Source organism: Nycticebus coucang, chromosome 4 (assembly GCF_027406575.1).
Source record: "Nycticebus coucang isolate mNycCou1 chromosome 4, mNycCou1.pri, whole genome shotgun sequence".
NCBI classification, from domain to species: domain Eukaryota; kingdom Metazoa; phylum Chordata; class Mammalia; order Primates; family Lorisidae; genus Nycticebus; species Nycticebus coucang.
The window spans coordinates 134,087,864-134,105,241 of NC_069783.1; the positions used below are offsets into that span (position 1 = coordinate 134,087,864).

The 17,378-nt window shown below is 53.9% G+C and overlaps 1 protein-coding gene across 2 annotated transcripts in view; it reads left to right on the forward strand.

Moving 5' to 3' along the window:
- Window positions 1-17,378, forward strand: part of CABIN1 (calcineurin binding protein 1) — a 172,701-nt gene that overhangs the window by 104,854 nt on the left and 50,469 nt on the right. For both annotated transcript variants that reach the window (XM_053587053.1, XM_053587054.1), the window contains exon 29: window positions 10,281-10,394. In XM_053587053.1, the coding sequence (XP_053443028.1) occupies window positions 10,281-10,394 (114 nt within the window). The remainder of the gene's footprint in view (window positions 1-10,280; window positions 10,395-17,378) is intronic.

The following is a 17,378-nucleotide window of genomic DNA, read 5'->3' on the forward strand; positions in this document are numbered from 1 at the left end:
CTAAATGGCTTTCTTTTGAGCTTGAAGGAGCCAGTTTATGTGAGTGCTTGCATAGTGCAGGCACAGAATGCTGTTATTACAGCCTGTCCCCTCTCTTGATTGTTTTAGTAGAAAACAGTAATAATGTCAAAATTAAAGCAAAGTTGTGAGAGGAATAACCACAGTTCTGCCACCCTAAAACAAAACTATCTCGTGTCTGGTACAGGTTGAGTATCCTTTATAGGAAACGCTTGGGACCAGAAGTGTTTTAGATTTGGACTTTTTTTTTTTTCTTTTAATTAATTAATTATTATTTTTGAGACAGAGTCTCACTTTGTCACCCTGGGTAGAGCTGTCATCACAGCTCACAAGCAACCTCCAACCCTTGGGCTTGAGTGATTCTCTTGCCTCAGCTTCCCAAGTAGCTGGAACTGCAGGCACCTGCACAACGCCCAGCTATTTTTTTATTTTTTTATTTCAGTTGTCATCATTGTTTAGCAGGCCTAGGCCGGGTTTGAACCCACCAGCCCCGGTGTATGTGGCTGTCGCCCTAACCACTTAGCTACGGGGCTGAGCCTGGACTTTGTTTTTTATGTTGGATTATTTGCATTATACTTACCAAGCGAGCATTCCCAAGCCAAAAATTACAAATCCATCATGTTAGTACTCAAAAAATTTCAGATTTGGATTTTGGATATTCGGATTTGGGCTGCTTGGCCTGTGTTTCCTCCCAGTTCCTGTGTCCAGGCACCACTGACTGTGCTGCCATGCACCAGGTGCTTCTGGTCCTCCACTGCACATCTGGGAACCTAGGCTCAGGGTCACACAGGGCTGACTTCCCCTTTGTACCAGTGAGACTCTTCCTCCCCACAGCCTTGCTTCCGTGAGGCAGCTCTGTGCCTGAGGTGGTCTCCAGGCTGCTGAGCACACCCGGGACCCTGGCTATGCCCTTTGGTGGCTCGCACTGGCTCCAGTGTTTGCTTTAGTCTTTCCAGAGACCTTTGCTGAGCACCAACTTGAATGTCAGCTTAACCCCTCGCTGCACTGAGAGCCTAGGTTAAGACCTTCCTGCTGTCCTGGGGGCTGGGCACTGTTCTGCCCTGGCGTGGGATGTCAGTTCTGCTGGCAGCAGCTCAACCACATATCTGGGGGACACAATTCCGTGTTTTCACTGACTAATGTGGCGCTGTTAACCGGCAAGCTTTTACCACTTTCCAAACAGCTGTTTAGTAACAAACACTTTCCACTATATACTTGACAGCAGCATGTTTCTTCCTAAAATCCCACCTGTGAGCTTGGCAGTGGTATTTTCCTGTTCCCTTCTCAAGGCTCAGTGACAGACTGGAGTGTCTGATGTCTGTGTCTTCAGAAGGGGCCCAACGAGCAGAGCCTAAGAGCAGCTCTGCAGTTGATGTATGGTTAACTCCTAAACCCTTGAGTCTTTCACAGGCACCTGCATGTGAGACTCAGCCTGCCCAGGCCTTGCAAAGAAACCACCTTCAGGGCACATACCACTTGCTTAGCTGCTGGCAGTGGAGCTTTTTGGTAATGGGGAAAGGACATGGGCTCTGAAGATCGTCTCACCTGTGTTCAGATCCTAGCTCTACAAGGGAACTCTCAGAGGCCCAGAGGTGGCTCTTCTCTGCTGAATGAGAATGGGGGTGATATGAAAGTGTCATTATTGTAATAATGAGAGGACAGGTAGGCGACCAGGCAGTGCCCAGCACACCATGCACCATCCTGAGCGAATGGTCAATCCCCTGGTCAGGTGCATTTCCTCAGTGCCAGCTTCTCCCGTGGCCCTTGCCCCTCTGTCAGGGCTTCTGAGAGCTCCCTGCCTGGGGCACGGTGGCCAGGGCTGAGTCTTCCCTGAGGACTCTTGATTCCTGCTTGAAGCCAACCTCCCTGCTCAAGATATGCTGCATGTAGGGGCCCCTGGCTCCCCAGGGCAGGCCTCCTGCTGACCAGCACACCCTTCACTTAGATAGGAAAGATTATGTATGCCAACAGCCTCCAGGGCCCTAATTCTAGCTTTCTGTATCACTTGCAATCTCTTGGATCATAGTCTTTGCCAGGAGTTTGGGCCCTGAGCTGTTAGTCCACACTTAAAACCCTGACCATCCCCCTGAGCCCATATGGGCAGCCTGTGAGAGAGAGCACATAGTCGGGGAACACCTCCCATTCCCATCACCAGGGCTCTGACCTTCACTGATGGGATCCAGAACAAAGACCAAGGCTTGGGCACCCTTTTCCTGCTCAACTGGGAGCTGAGCCCCTTCAGCTCCTGTAGCTCCTGCCACAGGGGTCCAGAGCAGGGACAGGTATAAGGTGGCCCCTAGAGCCAAACATTCGTAGAAGAGAAAAAATCTAGAGGACTCATACTTTCCAATTTTAAAACTTACTACAAATTTACAGTAATCAAGACAGGGTGGAATATTACTAAGCATTAAAAAGGAAGGAAGTTCTGTCACAGGGACAACATGGATGAGCCTGAGGATATTATGCTAAGTAGAAGAGCCAGTCACTAAAAGACAGACACCCAGGTTCGAACCTGGCTCCAGCCAAACAACAACAAAAAAGCAAAAAAGATCCCATATTTAAGATATTACTAAAAGACAGATACCACATGAGTCCACTCACACAGGGGTGGCAGCCGGGCTGCACTGGCCCAGTCACACTCTACTTCTTTGGCCAAGGGCCTGTGTGGGATGAGCCCAGGCCCTGAGTTTGATTAGAGGCTGACTCCTGCTAGGGGCCCCTGTGTGCTCAGCACCCACCACAAAATGGTGCTGTGCCCACTGTCCCCATGTGGATGTCCTGGGCTGCTACAGATCCCATCCAGCCAGGTTCTCATCAAGCTTCACTGTGTGTAGTCCGCAAAATGAGAACTTGGTATTTTTTTCAACTTAGGAATCTTGATTGTTCATTTCAAAGTCTGCCACATGGTTTAAAGATTCTGCTGAGCCTTTGGGGGGCCACAGGAGGCAGGACAGGTTGCCCCTACAATAGACACTGCTTTCCTAGTCATCTCCCCCACAAAGGATTCCAACAGTTTGCGTAAGTTTGAGCAGTATATCAGCACCATTTTTTTATTTTTTTATTTTTATTTATGCTTTTTTTGTGTGTGTGTGTGGTTTTTGGCCGGGGCTGGGTTTGAACCCACCACCTCCGGCATATGGGACCAGCGCCCTATTCCTTGAGCCACAGGTGCTGCCCTTATTTTTTTATTTTTGAGACTGAGTCTCACTATGTCACCCTGGGTGGAGTGCTGTGACATCACAGCTCACAGCAACCTCCAATTCTTGGGTTCAAGTGATTCTCTTGCCTCAGCCTCCCAAGTAGCTAGGACTACTAATAGGCGCCCGCCACAATGCCTGCCTATTTTATTTTTGTTGTTGTAGTTGTTCAGTTGGCTGGGGCCAGGTTTGAACCTGCCACCTTTGGTGCATGTGGCTGGCGCCTTAACCACTGTGCTATGGGCGCCTAGCCAGCAGCATGTTTTTGTTGTTTTTTGAGACAGGATTTCACTCCGTCACTCAAGCTGGAGTATAGTGTCATCATAGCTCACTGCATCCTCAGGCTCCTGGGCTCAAGCAGTCCTCTCGCTTCAGCCTCTTGAGTGGCTGGGACTGCAGGTACGCACCACCACACTTGCTACTTTTTATATTTTTTGTAGAGATAGTGTCTTGCCATGTTTCCCAGGCTGGTCTTGAACTCCTGGCCTCCAGTGTTCTTCTTGTCTCAGCCTCCCAAAGTGCTGGAATTACAAATGTGAGCCACCATGCCTGGCCTTCTGCCTACTTTCTTTACACACACACACAACTTTGGTTCTGCTTCCCATGTACTCATAAACTCTTTGTTTACACGACTTTTCAATGACCTTACAGTATTTTCTCTTAGGGGTTCACGCCACAGCTATTTTACCAATTCTTTATATTCAGCCTTTTCCAAAAATGGAAATTTTAATCATAATTTTTTATGATTTTTATCAAAAGTGGTTGGGTTTAAGTCTGCTAGGCCCAGGTTTTGGGGCATTCATGTCCTTGCCTAGTGGGCATAGCGGCATTGCTGGGGTGAGTGTGCAGTGGGTACATTTTCTTTGCTGGGATGTCCCTCATCAACAGGTGGCCACACATTCTCCTTCTTCTGGCCCAGGGAGCCCTGTACTCCGAGGCCCCAGCGGCTCCCCTAGCGTGGGGGTTGGGGTCACTGGTGGCTACACAGGCTGCACGGGGTCTTCCCCAGCTAAGCCCTGGACCCACGCCTCTGTTGTGAAACCTGTGAGCATCCCAAGCCATCTCCTGAGGAATGACTGGGTAAAGAGTTTAGCACAGCTGAGGTCCAAGGCCATCTTCCTGGCCGCTGTCACACATGCTGGGCAGCAGGCCACTCTGAGAGCCCCTGTGGTCTTGCAGGAAGACTGGTGCTGCTCCAGGGTACCTGCCTGCTGCACAGTTTGCACCCTTGTAGCCACCACATAGGGGCTGTGGAACCTGGCCTCCTCTTCTCTCCCCTTTGTGGGTTTGTGAAAGAGGTAGAAATGGTGAGTGAGCCGTTGTCTTCAGTTGTGACGGGCAGAGACTCTGGGGTGGGCAAAGGGACAACACATCCTGGAGGCCACCCGTACAATAGTGGCAGATGGTGCTTGGGTCAGGACTGCCTTCCAGCTTTGCACATCCGGGGCAACAGGTGACCCCAGGGGACAGTAGCCATTTTCTGTCTCCAGCCATCAGCAGGCATTACCAAGCCCCCACTACATGAACAGTCCTTGGAAGGCTATGGTTAGAGACACAAACTACCTCACCCCAAGCCTTTTTCCTTCCTGTGCAAAAGGGAAGGGAGCCTAGGGGGCTCCTGGGAGATGTGACAGTCAGCCTGTGTGTTGTATAGAAGCGATCAATGGTGCTGGTGTCACTGGATAGAGGCTGGGGCAGAGGTAAAGCTTGAGGCCATGGACTGTGAAGCCCACGGCCAGGCACCCAGGCTTTGGGTGGGCCTCGGGCACCCCCACACAGACGCCAGGCCCTCCATCATGAGCCTGTTCTTGCTTTCAGGCTCCTGTCCACAGGAGGCCCCTGCCTCTTTCTCCTGGGCACCTGAGCTGTGGCCTCCCCTTCCCCTCCTCTCCTGTTGGCCTCTTCCTGTCTCTGTACCTCAGACTATCCCCTTAGCCTGACATAGTCTTTCTTCCCATTTTCTGAAAGCTCAAACTCTGCTCCTCTTTCTTTCATTCTTCCCATGAATGTCTATTGTTCCCTTTCTTTGGGCTCCAAACTGGTCTATCCCTGAGGAGCCATGAATGAACAAGTCAGGCTACATCCTTGCCTTCATGGACCCACAGAGAGGAGAGGATGAGATCGCAGACTTATCTGTGAGTCAGGAAAGAGCCTATGCATGATATCCATAGGGTTCTGGGGAGTACTAGCGGAGGCCATCTGGGGGTGAGTGAGATGGCACAGGCCAAGAGACCTGCAGGGACCAAGGTGGGAGCAGAAGCACATGTGGCTAGAGCACCTTATCGAGGGGGGTGGAGGACATGAGCCTGTGTACCCACAGGTGGACTGGGGAGATAAGCCTGTATACCTGCAAGTGGGCTGGGGAGATGAGCCCGTGTACGTGCAGGTGGGCTGGGGACATGAACTCATGTACCCGCAGGTGGGCTGGGGAGATGAGCCCGTATACCTGCAGGTGGGCTGGGGAGGTAAGCCCGTGTAAGTGCAGGTGGGCTGGGGAGGTGAGCCCATATACCCACAGTTAGACTGAGCCATGGAGCCAGCTATGGCTCTGAGGAAGGTGTAGCCCAGAAAGCTGTGAGCAGAGGAATCGAAATTTCCTCTGCTTTGTGTTGGGAAGCGGGGATGGTCCCGACAGCAGGCAGGGGAGGAACTTGAGGTGCCTATATGCTTTTGGGATTCTCTCCCCTGCCAAGATCTCTTCAGGCCTCTCAGCCTCCATGTGCCCTGTGTCAGAGCACGATCTGCGCACAAGACTTGGGACGGTGGTGCCAAGGGAGACATGGCCTGTTAATCTGGTGCACAGCTCCGTGTGTTCTTCTGATTCCCAGAGGTGCTTGTGAGGTGGGGGTTCTGGGCCAGTGGTGTGGTGACAGGCTGCACAAGGCTGGGGAGAAGGTGGCAGGTCACTGCCCAGCAGGTACCATGTGCTAGACAGACTTCTACAGTCACTTGCCCACCTGTGGTAGACAGTTTGGGGGCAGGGGAAGAGCCTGCCCCTCAGAGTCCCTCCAACCTGAATAAGAGTGCAAGGTCAGGGGTGGCACCTGTGGCTCAAGGAGTAGGGCGCTGGTCCCATTTGCCGGAGGTGGCGGGTTCAAACCCAGCCCCGGCCAAAAACCACACACAAAAAAAATAAATAAATAAATAAAAAAGTAAAGAGGACTCTAAAAAAAAAAAAGAGTGCAAGGTCAGCTCTGCCATTCCAGGACTCTGGGACCTTGGCAAACTCTTGAATCTCTCCATGCATCAGTTTCCTCTTTGGTAAACTGGCAATGATGTGTGATAAGGAGTCATGGCGTTGGGCAGTGCCTATGACTCACTGAGTAGGGCGCTGGCCACGTATACTGAGGGTGGCGGGTTCAGACCTGGTCCCACCCAAACTGCAACAAAAATTAGCTGGGCGTTGTGGCGGGCACCTGTAGTCCGAGGTACTCGGGAGGCTGAGGCAAGAGAATCGCCTAAGCCCAAGAGCTGGAAGTTGCTGTGAGCTCTGATGCCATGGCACTCTACCAAGTGTGACAAAGTGAGACTTTGTCTCTAAAAAAAAAAAAAAGAAAAGGAGTCATGGCCCTGTACCCTGCCAGGCAGTCTTATATTGCCTTAGCACACTGCAGCACTGCAGGGTGGGCTGTATCTACAGGTCCCCTGCTCCTCATAGAGGCCCAGTAAGAGCCTTACACAATCTCTGTCCCCTGCCCTCCCTCCCTCCCCTCCCCTGCCTGCCTGGGACCCATGATTTCCCAGTCAGATCCCCACCTTGTCAGCTCTCATCTAGGGCCTTAGACGTAAATTAGCTAAGGGCTCCCGTGAGACTGGACACTTTGTTCCTTAGCCATTGATTGGCTCTCTTTCAGTGGTGGACCTGGGAGGCAGCAGGGAAATGTCCACCATGCTTAGTGGTCAAGTCTGCAGGAGGCTAATTTATAATGGAGGTCAAGTTTAGCAGGCCAGTGCTTTCTGCAGTCTTTGCCAGTGCCCCAGAAACCTTTCCTGCTGCCTCCTCCCTCTCTGGTCCACATGGGGGACTGACTGGCTTGGTACAGGTGTGACTGGAGAAGGAAGCTATAGAGTGGTAGAAAACCAAGGCGCAGAGGAATGTGCCTCCCATCCCCGGGTCCCCAGGGCACAGGCTGCATCAGTATGGTGCCCAGGCAGGGAAGCAGAGGCTCTGTGACTCTGCACCGTGGCCCTGGGGCTGCTTTCTCTCCTGTCCTGGCCAGAAAGAAGTCTTTTGGGAGGCTGTATTTTCTTGATATTCTTAGGAAAATGATGGCCACTAGGGAGACACTTCTTCAAACCAAGTTTTCCCATCTCCTCCCCCTTCCCTGAGCTGCTGTTACTTAAAGAGCTCCCCTAGACACTTCTCACAAGTCCCCAGGAGCCCCAGAAGCAGCTCTGGGGTCCTGGCTCGGGGGTAACTTTACTCAGGTCTCCTGGGCAACACAGACCTGGCCCATGCTTTGGTCTCACGGGGCCACTTGGCTGGAGGAGAGGTTTGGCCCAGCATTGAGGCTGGAGGCCTAGAGCAGGGGAAGAGCGCACAGGCTCAGACCCTCGATGGCCTGCCCCCACTGTGTCCTTGGGCCTGTGATCGGAGTGGATCCTCCCTGCCACCCAATCCCTAGCTCCCATGGGCCCAAGTGGCCACATCTGCTCCCCTCCAACTCCCCGGCACAGCTCTGGCTGGCCTGCCTGTCTGGGCTCTTGCCTCAGTGAGTTCCCCAGCCCCATAATATCCTTGTACAAAGCACAGCCCAGTTGTGTTGCCGACTGTAGGAGCCTTCCTGACCTTCTCTGGCTGGGTCAGAGGTAAGTCTCCGTTGTTCCCTACTTCCATGGTCACGTGGGCTCACCTGAGTATTAGAAGTGCAGGTGATGGTCTCCTGACCCACATCCCCTTCTGTGAGTCCAACTATGGCTGATTAGACCAGGGGTGGACACCTGCCTGGGCTGAGCCTCTCAGATCTCCCTTGGGAGACACTTTGAACCAAGTGTCTCTGAGACCAAGTGCTCATGGCTAAGCACTGATGCAGGCTGCAAGCCCCTTGCCTGTCCACTGGGCCCCCTGGTCCTTTCTCTCAGCGCCCTGATGAGCTTGCGTGAGCTAATCTTGGATTTTATTCCTTTTAACCAACCACACCCGTACCTACCTTTGTCTTCGCCACCCTGCGCTCAGTCTCTCTGTAGCTGACCTCCTCCTGGTCCCCTCTTGGGTCCCTCTGTGGAGCGGGAGCGTGTGGCCCTTAGGCACAGTTGATTGTGGAGACTTAGGACCCCTCTCAGGAGACTTCAGGACATGGTAGCCTGGGTCCTGCTGGGCATTGCCAGGGACATTTGCCAAGTGAACTATAACTTACTCCTCATGGGTGTTGCAGCTTAAAAATTGAAGGCCAGGGTGGCGCCTGTGGCTCAGTGGGTAGGGTGCTGGCCCCATATACCAAGGGTGGTGGGTTCAAACCCAGCCCCGGCTGAACTGCAACAAAAAAATAGCCGGGCATTGTGGCGGGCGCCTGTAGTCCCAGCTGCTTGGGAGGCTGAGACAAGAGAATCGCCTAAGCCCAGGAGTTGGAGGCTGCTGTGAGCTGTGTGACGCCACGGCACTCTACCAAGGGCGATAAAGTGAGCCTCTGTCTCTACCAAAAAAAAAAAAAAAATTGAAGGCCAGAACTGTGTATTTTACCCTTTTCCAGGAGTATGGAGTAGAGTGGTCCTTGTGCTCCTGATTCAGAGTGTGGCTCAAGGATCTGAGGACTCTTTGCTGCCCAGGTAGCACTGCTCTGCCTACTTCTCCTTCCCCTCAGGTAGGGCAGGCAGGGGGTCTCTTAGCAGGGAAGAAGCCCCATCTGCTGACAAGGAATGGCTATGGCCATCAGTGCCTGATACCTAAAAGCTTATGAACACTATGGGGGAAATGTCCCAGCACACTGCCGCTGAGCCTCCCTCAGAGAGGAACTGTCAGCTTGGGGCTCTTCTCCCTGATTCAGTGAAGTTGACTCTGCTTCTGATCTGGCAAGTCAGATGAGGTGCCTTGGGTGTCTAGGCCCAAGGTAGGTTCTCAGCAAGAGTGCAGCAAGCCCTACACTTATGCCTGCGGGGCCCTGCCCTTGGTCCACACAGCAGCCTGGGGTTCTGGCCCTCTGTGCAGAGACAAGAGCAGAAGGGAATGGTTCAGTACATTTACCCTGGCCAGGGGTGAGCAAAATAGGAGCAGGTAGGACAGGCTTACAGGCCAGGAAGTGAGAGGCCATTGAGAGCTGCTAGGATGTGAGGCAATGAAAGCCTAGGCCCAGAGCTGGGGAAGGCAAGCAAGGGACCCGAGGGGCAGGGGAGGACAGCTTGGCCCTGGGGGGAGGGGGGGGTTACTGAGGAAAGGGTAGGGGCCTGGTACTGTGTAGTCTTGGGTGCCAGGCCCTGCTGTGCCTGCTGCCAGCCTCTTCCTTACAGGACAGCACTGCCTTGAGGTGGGGTGAGATGACCCATGTAGGGTGCTTAGCCACCATTGTGAAGACCAAAGAGGGGGGATGGCTGGCCAGGCGCCGGTGGGGAAAGCCTGCTCTCTGGGCCAGTGAGATGGCCCGAGCAGACTGAGGCATCCAGCCCATGCCCACCCTCTCACCCTGTGCCACAGTTCCCCAGGCCTGGATTCTACCAAGAGGCCCATTGCCAGAGAGCAGCCTCCTGAGCACTGTGGCCAGAGCCCAGCTCTCTGAGCCTGAGAAGCGGTGCCACTGGCCACAGGCAAGGAGCACTGCTGCTCCCCAACAGACAAGTCAGGGCTGCCATGTGGGAGAAGGTGAGCTTGGTCAGGTAAGGGCCCCCGTCAGTGCCTGCCTTGAGCATTCTGAGGCCACATTCCTAAGTCAACTGCACTGGGGAAGGGGAAGAGATCTTTTCCGGAAATGCATCCCACAGCCTGATGATCCAAGCCCACGACCAGAGCCACCTAGAGCTGCGGGATTGATGTCTGCAGGAGTTGCTGCTCATTGCGGTTTGCCAGTGCAGCCAAGGAGGAGGACGCCTGAGCAGCCCACACACTCACTTCCAACCTACTTCTTGTTTCCCCAGAACCTCCAGTGGGCCCGCGACGTGTTGCTAGGCAGCAGTATCCCATGGCAACAGCTGCAGCACATGCCGGCACAGGGGCTCTTCTGTGAGAGGAACAAGACCAATTTCTTCAACGTGAGTACTTTTGCCTTGTTGATTTCTGAGGCTGCTTGGTGCTACTGCTTTTCACTGACGGTGCACAAACTGCCCCTTTGGGTGGCGTTGCCAGGGCCACAGGTATGCGGCCATGCAGGGCTGCACAGTTGAGAGTTTGCCAGGCTTAGGAGTGCGGCCGCGGGGCTGTACTTGCTTAGTGACTTCTGGCAAGTCGCTGCTCCCTCTTAGCTGCAGTTTGCTGGTCTGTGGGGAGAGGCGTGGATGAGCTCAGTCTGTTCTATGAAGCCCCACATGTTCCAGGCCACTCAGGCGGTGGTGAGAGGGGCTCCAGGCCCTGGGGAGCAGCCCCCCTCACCACTCTGTGGCCTTGGACACCAAGGACAGTCTGACGAATCCAATTTGACTGCTCAAAAAATAAAAAGTGTGGCAGTGCTGGGCCTTCAGTGCCCATTCAGCCCTGACTTTCTGTGTGGCGCGGAGACCCACTCCTTGAGCAGGACATGGCCTGTCCGCCTTTCGTCTCTAAGGCCTGCATGTGCCCCTCCTAGACACCCCACCTGGACCCAGCCCTCCCTCACTTGCCTCTACCTCCAAGTCCTCATCTGTTCTCCGTCGCCCCTCCCAGCATAGCCAGCTTCCAGCTGGGTGGCTTCGGCAAGTCACACAGCTCCTCTGAGCTCTGCTCTCTTCTGTTTTTCCTAATTCCCTGTTACAGAGACTCTAAAGGGTGGGGTTGACCTGAGCAGGGGCTGAGGAAGGCAGGTCTCAGGACTGGAGGGGTGTGACAAAGGCTGGTTCTCAGGACGCGTGGGCAGGCAGGTCCCCACAATAGCCAAGCATTGTGGTGGGCGCCTGTAGTCCCAGTTACTTGGGAGACTAAGGCAAAGAGAATCGCTTAAGCCCAAGACTTTGAGGTTGCCAGGAGCTGTGACGCCACAGCACTCTACTGAGTACTGAGGGGTGACATAGTGAGACTCTGTCTCAAAAAAAAAAAAAAAAAATGTTAGCATGAGATCCTGATCAATTCTCATTTATTATGAATGAAACACGATAACATTTTCAACTACTGAAGAGCAAATATTAAGTTCAATAATACAGAGAGTTGATGAGATCTGGAAAAATGAGCCTACCGTTGGCAGTGTAGACTGGATCTTAGAAGGTTGTTATCTGTTAAGACTAAAGGCACCAGGAGCCTTTGACCCAGGGTTCCCGCAAATGCAAGGATGTATATATAGGAAGTACTATTTATAGTAACAGAGTAATAGTGCTGCCCTGAGACCTGCCTGCTGGGCTCCTGGTCAGGTCATCCCCACCCTTTAGATTATCTATAACAGGAATTAGGAGCCAATAGGGGATGGGTGGGTGAACTGTGAGACATCCCTATATTGGGAGGACAATACATCTGTTAAAAACAGTGGGTGAGTTCTAAAACACTCTAAGAAAGTGGTTCTGAACCTTCCTAATACCGCGACCCTTTAATACAGTTCCTCATGTTGTGGTGACCCCTAACCATAAAATTATTTTCGTTGCTACTTCACGACTATAATTTTGCTTCTGTTATGAATCGTAATGTAAATATCTGATATGCAGGCGACCCCCAAAGGGGTCACGACTCATAGGTTGAGAACCACAGCTCTAAGAGAAGCTGCTAAGTGGAAACAGACCAGGGGTGGAAACGTGTGTACTTTTGCCCTCTGTGAACATCTCCATACTCTGGTTTGTAAATGGACAGACACCCTCTGGAAGGACACACAGGACAAGGAAGGGGGGCTGCCTAGGCATGGGGGTGAGAGGGTGCCTCTTTTTCATGGCAAATCCCTTAGTGCTATATAGACTGATTGCCAATGGCGCCTGTCACTTGTCTATAAAATACCAGCAGAGAGAGGGTGGGCAGATGCAGGGCTCCCAGGCTCTGGAGCTCCCACCCTGCACCCAGAAGATCCAGTCTGGAAGACAGCAGGAGCCACAGCCCCAGACACTCCCATCTGCTGGTTTAGTGGGGACCTGCCTGCCCATGCAGATCCCTGCCCCAGGTCACTGGATGCTCAAGGCTCGTGGTAGAGCACTGCATGAGTGTCTTTGTGTAGGGCCATCGTAGGCTGACACAGGGCACATGGGAGGGACAGGAAGCAGAGTCCCCACTGGCAGGGTGGGTGAGCTCAGCCAGAAGGGGGCTGGAGAGGGAGGCCAAAATTAGAAGCACCCTTGACCCCCTCCGGGGAGTGATGAGTGCGACCTCAGGTTTCTATGTCATTTTCCCTAATGGGAGCTCCTTTCCTCTCCCACCAGGCAGAAAAGTCTGGTCTTTGCCAAAACAGAGCCAGACTCGTTGGACATTGCTGGTCGAGGGCCTGGTCCAGGCCTGTTGCTGGTCCCTTTGAAGGGAAGATACATGGCCAGGCTGGGAGCAGTGGCTCACGCCTGTAATCCTAGCAATCTGGGCGGCCGAGGTAGGAGGATCACTCAAGGTTAGGAATTTGAGACCAGCCTGAGCAAGAGCAAGACTCCGTCTCTACCAAAAATAAAAAAAAATTGGCTGGGCATGGTAAGGTACAGCACACACCTATAGTCCCAGCTATTTTGAAGGCTGAGGTAGGAGGATTGCTTGAGCCCGGGAGTTTGAGGTTACAGTAAGCTATCATGATACCACCGCACTCTAGCCAGGGTCACAGAGACTGTGTCTCTTAAAAAAAGAAAAAAAAGAAAGAAAGACGTGCAGCCAGGTGATTCAGTGATGGCTTCTCAGACCAAGTGTGCAGAATAGGGAGCCCAGGACAGCACTGAGGCCTGGGGTGGGCCTGCAGTGTACTGGTGTAGGACCTCTCCTGAGCCCTTGCCAGGCTCAAGGGGACTGCAGAGAGGGAGGAATGGGGGCAGGCCTCCCTGGGCAGGAGGGCCCAGGAAAGCAGGTGCCAAGCTAGGTGGTGGTGGTGCTACTGGGTGGCTTCCAACACCTGGAAGCTAAGGGGTTGTTTGTAAGCGTGTGGGACTACCCACACAGGCGTGCATGGGCTGAAGCCAGGCTGCTGTGTCTGGTAAACTTCCCTATCTGGTAGTTGATTCAGAAACGTGATTCCCATAGTAACCAAGCCAGAGATGATTTTCCCTCCTTCCCCAGAATGTTTGCTTATTTTAGCACGCGGATTTTTTCTTGTTTCAACCCAGTTTCCAGTCTCTGAAAGAAGCAAAGGGAGCTGAGATCCAGGCTGGCATTGCCTCCTGTGTCTAAGGCTGATGCAGGGTGGGCAGTGGCTGTGGCCTGAGTTTGAGAGAGCAGAGCAGTGTTACCCTGCTGCGGCTGTGCACAGTGTCTCTTCCACAGCTGCCCTACACCCTGGGGGGTCTGCCTGCTGGTCAGGTAGGCAGTCCTGGAGCCCTGGGTCACTGAGAAAAGCACAGATTTGGGGCACAGGCCATCTCAGCTCTAAACCATACCAGCCCTCACTTGCCTCTCATAGGCATTGGCTGCTGTAGGCAGGTGATCCCAACAGGTGGACAACAGCTCTTGGCACGTGTTCCGCTGCCGCATGACTCACCCTTATGACCAGAAATTGTGCTTCCACGGAGGCCTCGGGGCTCATGAGTAGATCCCAGTATCCCTCAACTGATCTCAGAGGCCAATGCTGGGACGTGACAGAAGCAGGGAACAGGGGAGTCCCAATTGACACTTGGCCAGGGCCCTCCAAAAGCTCAAGGCCCTGCCCTGGCTTGAGTCAAGCAGCCTGAGATGTGGAGAGCAGCCACAGCAGATGTACCCACCACACAGGCCCCTTCCATGCAGCCTGGCCCCGCAGGGGATGCCTGAGGATGCCGGCTCTAGTTCCTGCCGTAGGGCACTGCGCTGTCTGCCCTCGTTCCAGTGGAAGAGTGGCTCTTAGTTTTCTACTGTTATAAAAACTGCTTTCTCTGGTCTCCTGCCTCACCCAGGCTAGAGTCCCCAGGTCAGATGCCTACAGGTGGAGGCTGGGACACAGGCCCTGCCCATCCAGTGCTTCTACACACTGCCATGTGGTTCTGCAGGGCAGGCCAGACTCCCTTCCCCAGCTATTGCCCTGCCCCCACCCCAGCACACAGATCTGGAGAGGGCTTCAGTCTGTGTTTCCCAGGTAACTAAGGAGGCTGAGCCCTTTCCCAATCCCCTGTGTCTGCATGCTCTCCCCTGCCTGGTGGCCACCACACAGGCCCAGGTGGTTCTGTTTGTCCTGACTTTGTGTTGCTTAAACTAACAGGAAGTACAGTCCATCAGGAGCCGCCTTTATCTCTTTAAGGCATCTGTGCTGTGTACCATCCCCAGCCTTGGAGCCTGAGGACTCAGCAAGGGCCTTAATGTGGTCTGTGGAGGAGAAGGCCCTCAATGGCTGGGCATCAGGAACTGGCTATTGGTCTCCCCCCAGTTCCTGATGCCCCGCACCAGCCAGGGCTGGGGGAAAGGAGAGGAGGTCTCTAAATCCCCTGGTACTTCACCTTTTTCAGTAAAAATCCATTTTGTCCCTTCTACTGTTTCTTGCCAGTAGTTGGCTGTGTGACACTGGCGGAGTTCTCCAACCCCCATTCAGTAAGCCGATGGCAGGTGTTAGGGAAGGACAGGTGCAGTGGACCCACCTTCCAGACCTGGCCTCAGCCAAAGCTGTTCCCCTTAGGGAGAGTTGGTGGTCCAGAAGGAAGCTACTGGAGCCCAGCAGACCCCCAGCTGGGAAGCTCGTCTAAAACAGCATTGCCATTGCCCTCCTAACACCTCCCCCTGGCTCAGTGCCCAGCAGGCAGGGCATGCCTTGTGACTGTGAATTCCTCTCACCCTGGAGAATTCCCTGGGATGAATTCCTAAGAAGCAGCAGCCCCAGAGCAGGGGGAACAGTTACATCCTGGCTCAAGAACCCAGCCGTGGCCGGGTCTCATGATCTGTGCCTGAGACAGCCACCTCCTATTTACAGGGCCAGATCTTCTGTCCCCTTCCCTGCCGGCCCCTCGGACTTTCCCCTCTCTCCCTCTCATCTCTGGCTCTCCACAGGCATTGTGTCTGGTGGGCCTGCAGGTGGCTCTGCCCCCAGGTGCTGGGCCAGCTGCATTGTCAGCGGGGCTCAGCTCTGCGGGCCAATCCACAAGGCTGGGTTGTTAATCAGTCCCCTTTTCACAGAGGTACCAGGTACCTTTTCACAGTTACTACCTTGCCCAAGGTCCCATGACCAGGCCATGCTAGAGGAAGGATATGAACCTTACTCTGTCTAGCACTGAAGCCCATGCATGTTGGCCAGGAGTTTTGAGGGAGGGAGGATAGCCAGGGGCCTGCTGGTTCTTACACTAGGATTGGCCGAGCTGTCTAGGTGGGACTGCTACCCGATTTGCCTATTGTCTGGATAAGCAGGGTGGGGTGGTGGTGGGCAGGAGGACGTGGCACCTAGCCCTGCTCTAGATGGTGAGGCTAAGAGTCCAGGCCAATAAGGGACCAGTGACTGAGCTATGGGACTAAACAGGGCTGCCCTTTGGGGCTGGGACTGCACCCTTAGCTAGCTGGGCTCAAGGCTTGTTTGATGTGGCCCCGAGTGGCTGGCTAGCTGAGTTGTACCACCTCTCCATGGTAGGGCCCTAGCTCCAGGGCTGGAGCTCTTGAGGCCAAGAGCAGCACCAGAGCATCTGGGCCTGGCCATACCCGATCTTGTTTGGGACCCAGTAGGGAGAAGCTACCCATGGCAGCAGTGGCAGGACTGGACCCACATACAAGCACTCACCAGGGCTTACTGAGGGTACCTCCTGTGTTCTCCCACAGCATATCTGTGAGGCGTGTGTAGTATTACCATCTTCACTGTGCAGATGGGGACGTGGTTAGGCTGTGAAAGCCAAATTTTTTATATGCAATTTTATTTTTTCAAGACAAGGTCTTGTTCTATCACTCAGGCTAAAGTGTAGCAGCCTCACCATAGCTCACAGCAACCTCAGTCTCCAGGGTTGAAGGGATCCTCCTTCCCAAGTAGTTGGGACTATAGGTACCTGCCATACTCTTTCTATTTTTTGCAGAGATGGGGGGTCTCACTCTTGCTGAGACTAGTCTCAAACTTTTGGCTTCAAGCAACCTTCCTGCCTTGACCTCCCAGAGTGCTAGGATTACAAGCATGAACCACTGGGCCTGCCTCAAAAATCTCTGCCCACTGGGCTAGTTGAGGTCTGGCTCCTCCCCTTGGGCAGCAGTGCCCGGGGCCATTTGACTTGGCTGCTATGGGTGCTGGGAGAGAATGCTACAGAAGGGATACCTGTCAGGTATGCTTCTGGTACTCGACATGGCAGACCGGGCCCTCTGGGGGATGCAGATGCTGAAGGAACAGCCCACGAGCTTGCAGCAAGCAAGTGGCCAGACTGGGATTCTGACTCCAGGGCCCACAGCCTGAGCCATCACGTCTCTGAGAATTCAGAGGCCATATGTGACCTCTCTGTTCCAGTAGTGATGTCTGCTGTGGGCACCCAGTGGGGAGGGGCAGAAGATTGACAGACTCGTGTCCTTGCCCTGCTTCGTACTGCCTCCCTTCGGCAGGCGGAGTCTCATGCCCTGCCCTTGCTCTGAGGGTCTGAAAGCAGGCTAACACCTCCCACTGGGAGGCAATCCCCATAGCCCCCTGGTCACCTTACAGTGACCATCAAGCCATTAGTGAGGCCCACTCTTGAGAGGTGCCCGGGTCCCTGGGCCAGATGATTAGGTGAATGGAGCATTGTTTGCCAGCACCATGAAGCCCAGGGGGACAGTGGATATGGGGCAAGACTGGGAAGATGGGAGAATCATGGGAACCGGGATCGGTGGGCTACCCTCTCCCCAACTTGTAGAAACCACAAGTCCCCCGACACTCCTGCCTCCCTTTTTGGCACCTTGCTGGGCATTCTCTTGCCCCTCCTGCTGTAGGCCTGTGCCTCCCTCAGGACCAGGCTTAGCCCATCTCGATCTGCTATTGGGGCTGGTTCTGCCAGCACCTGGGGCATCCCTCCCAGGTGCTCCTGTGCTCAGCATGCAGTCCAGCC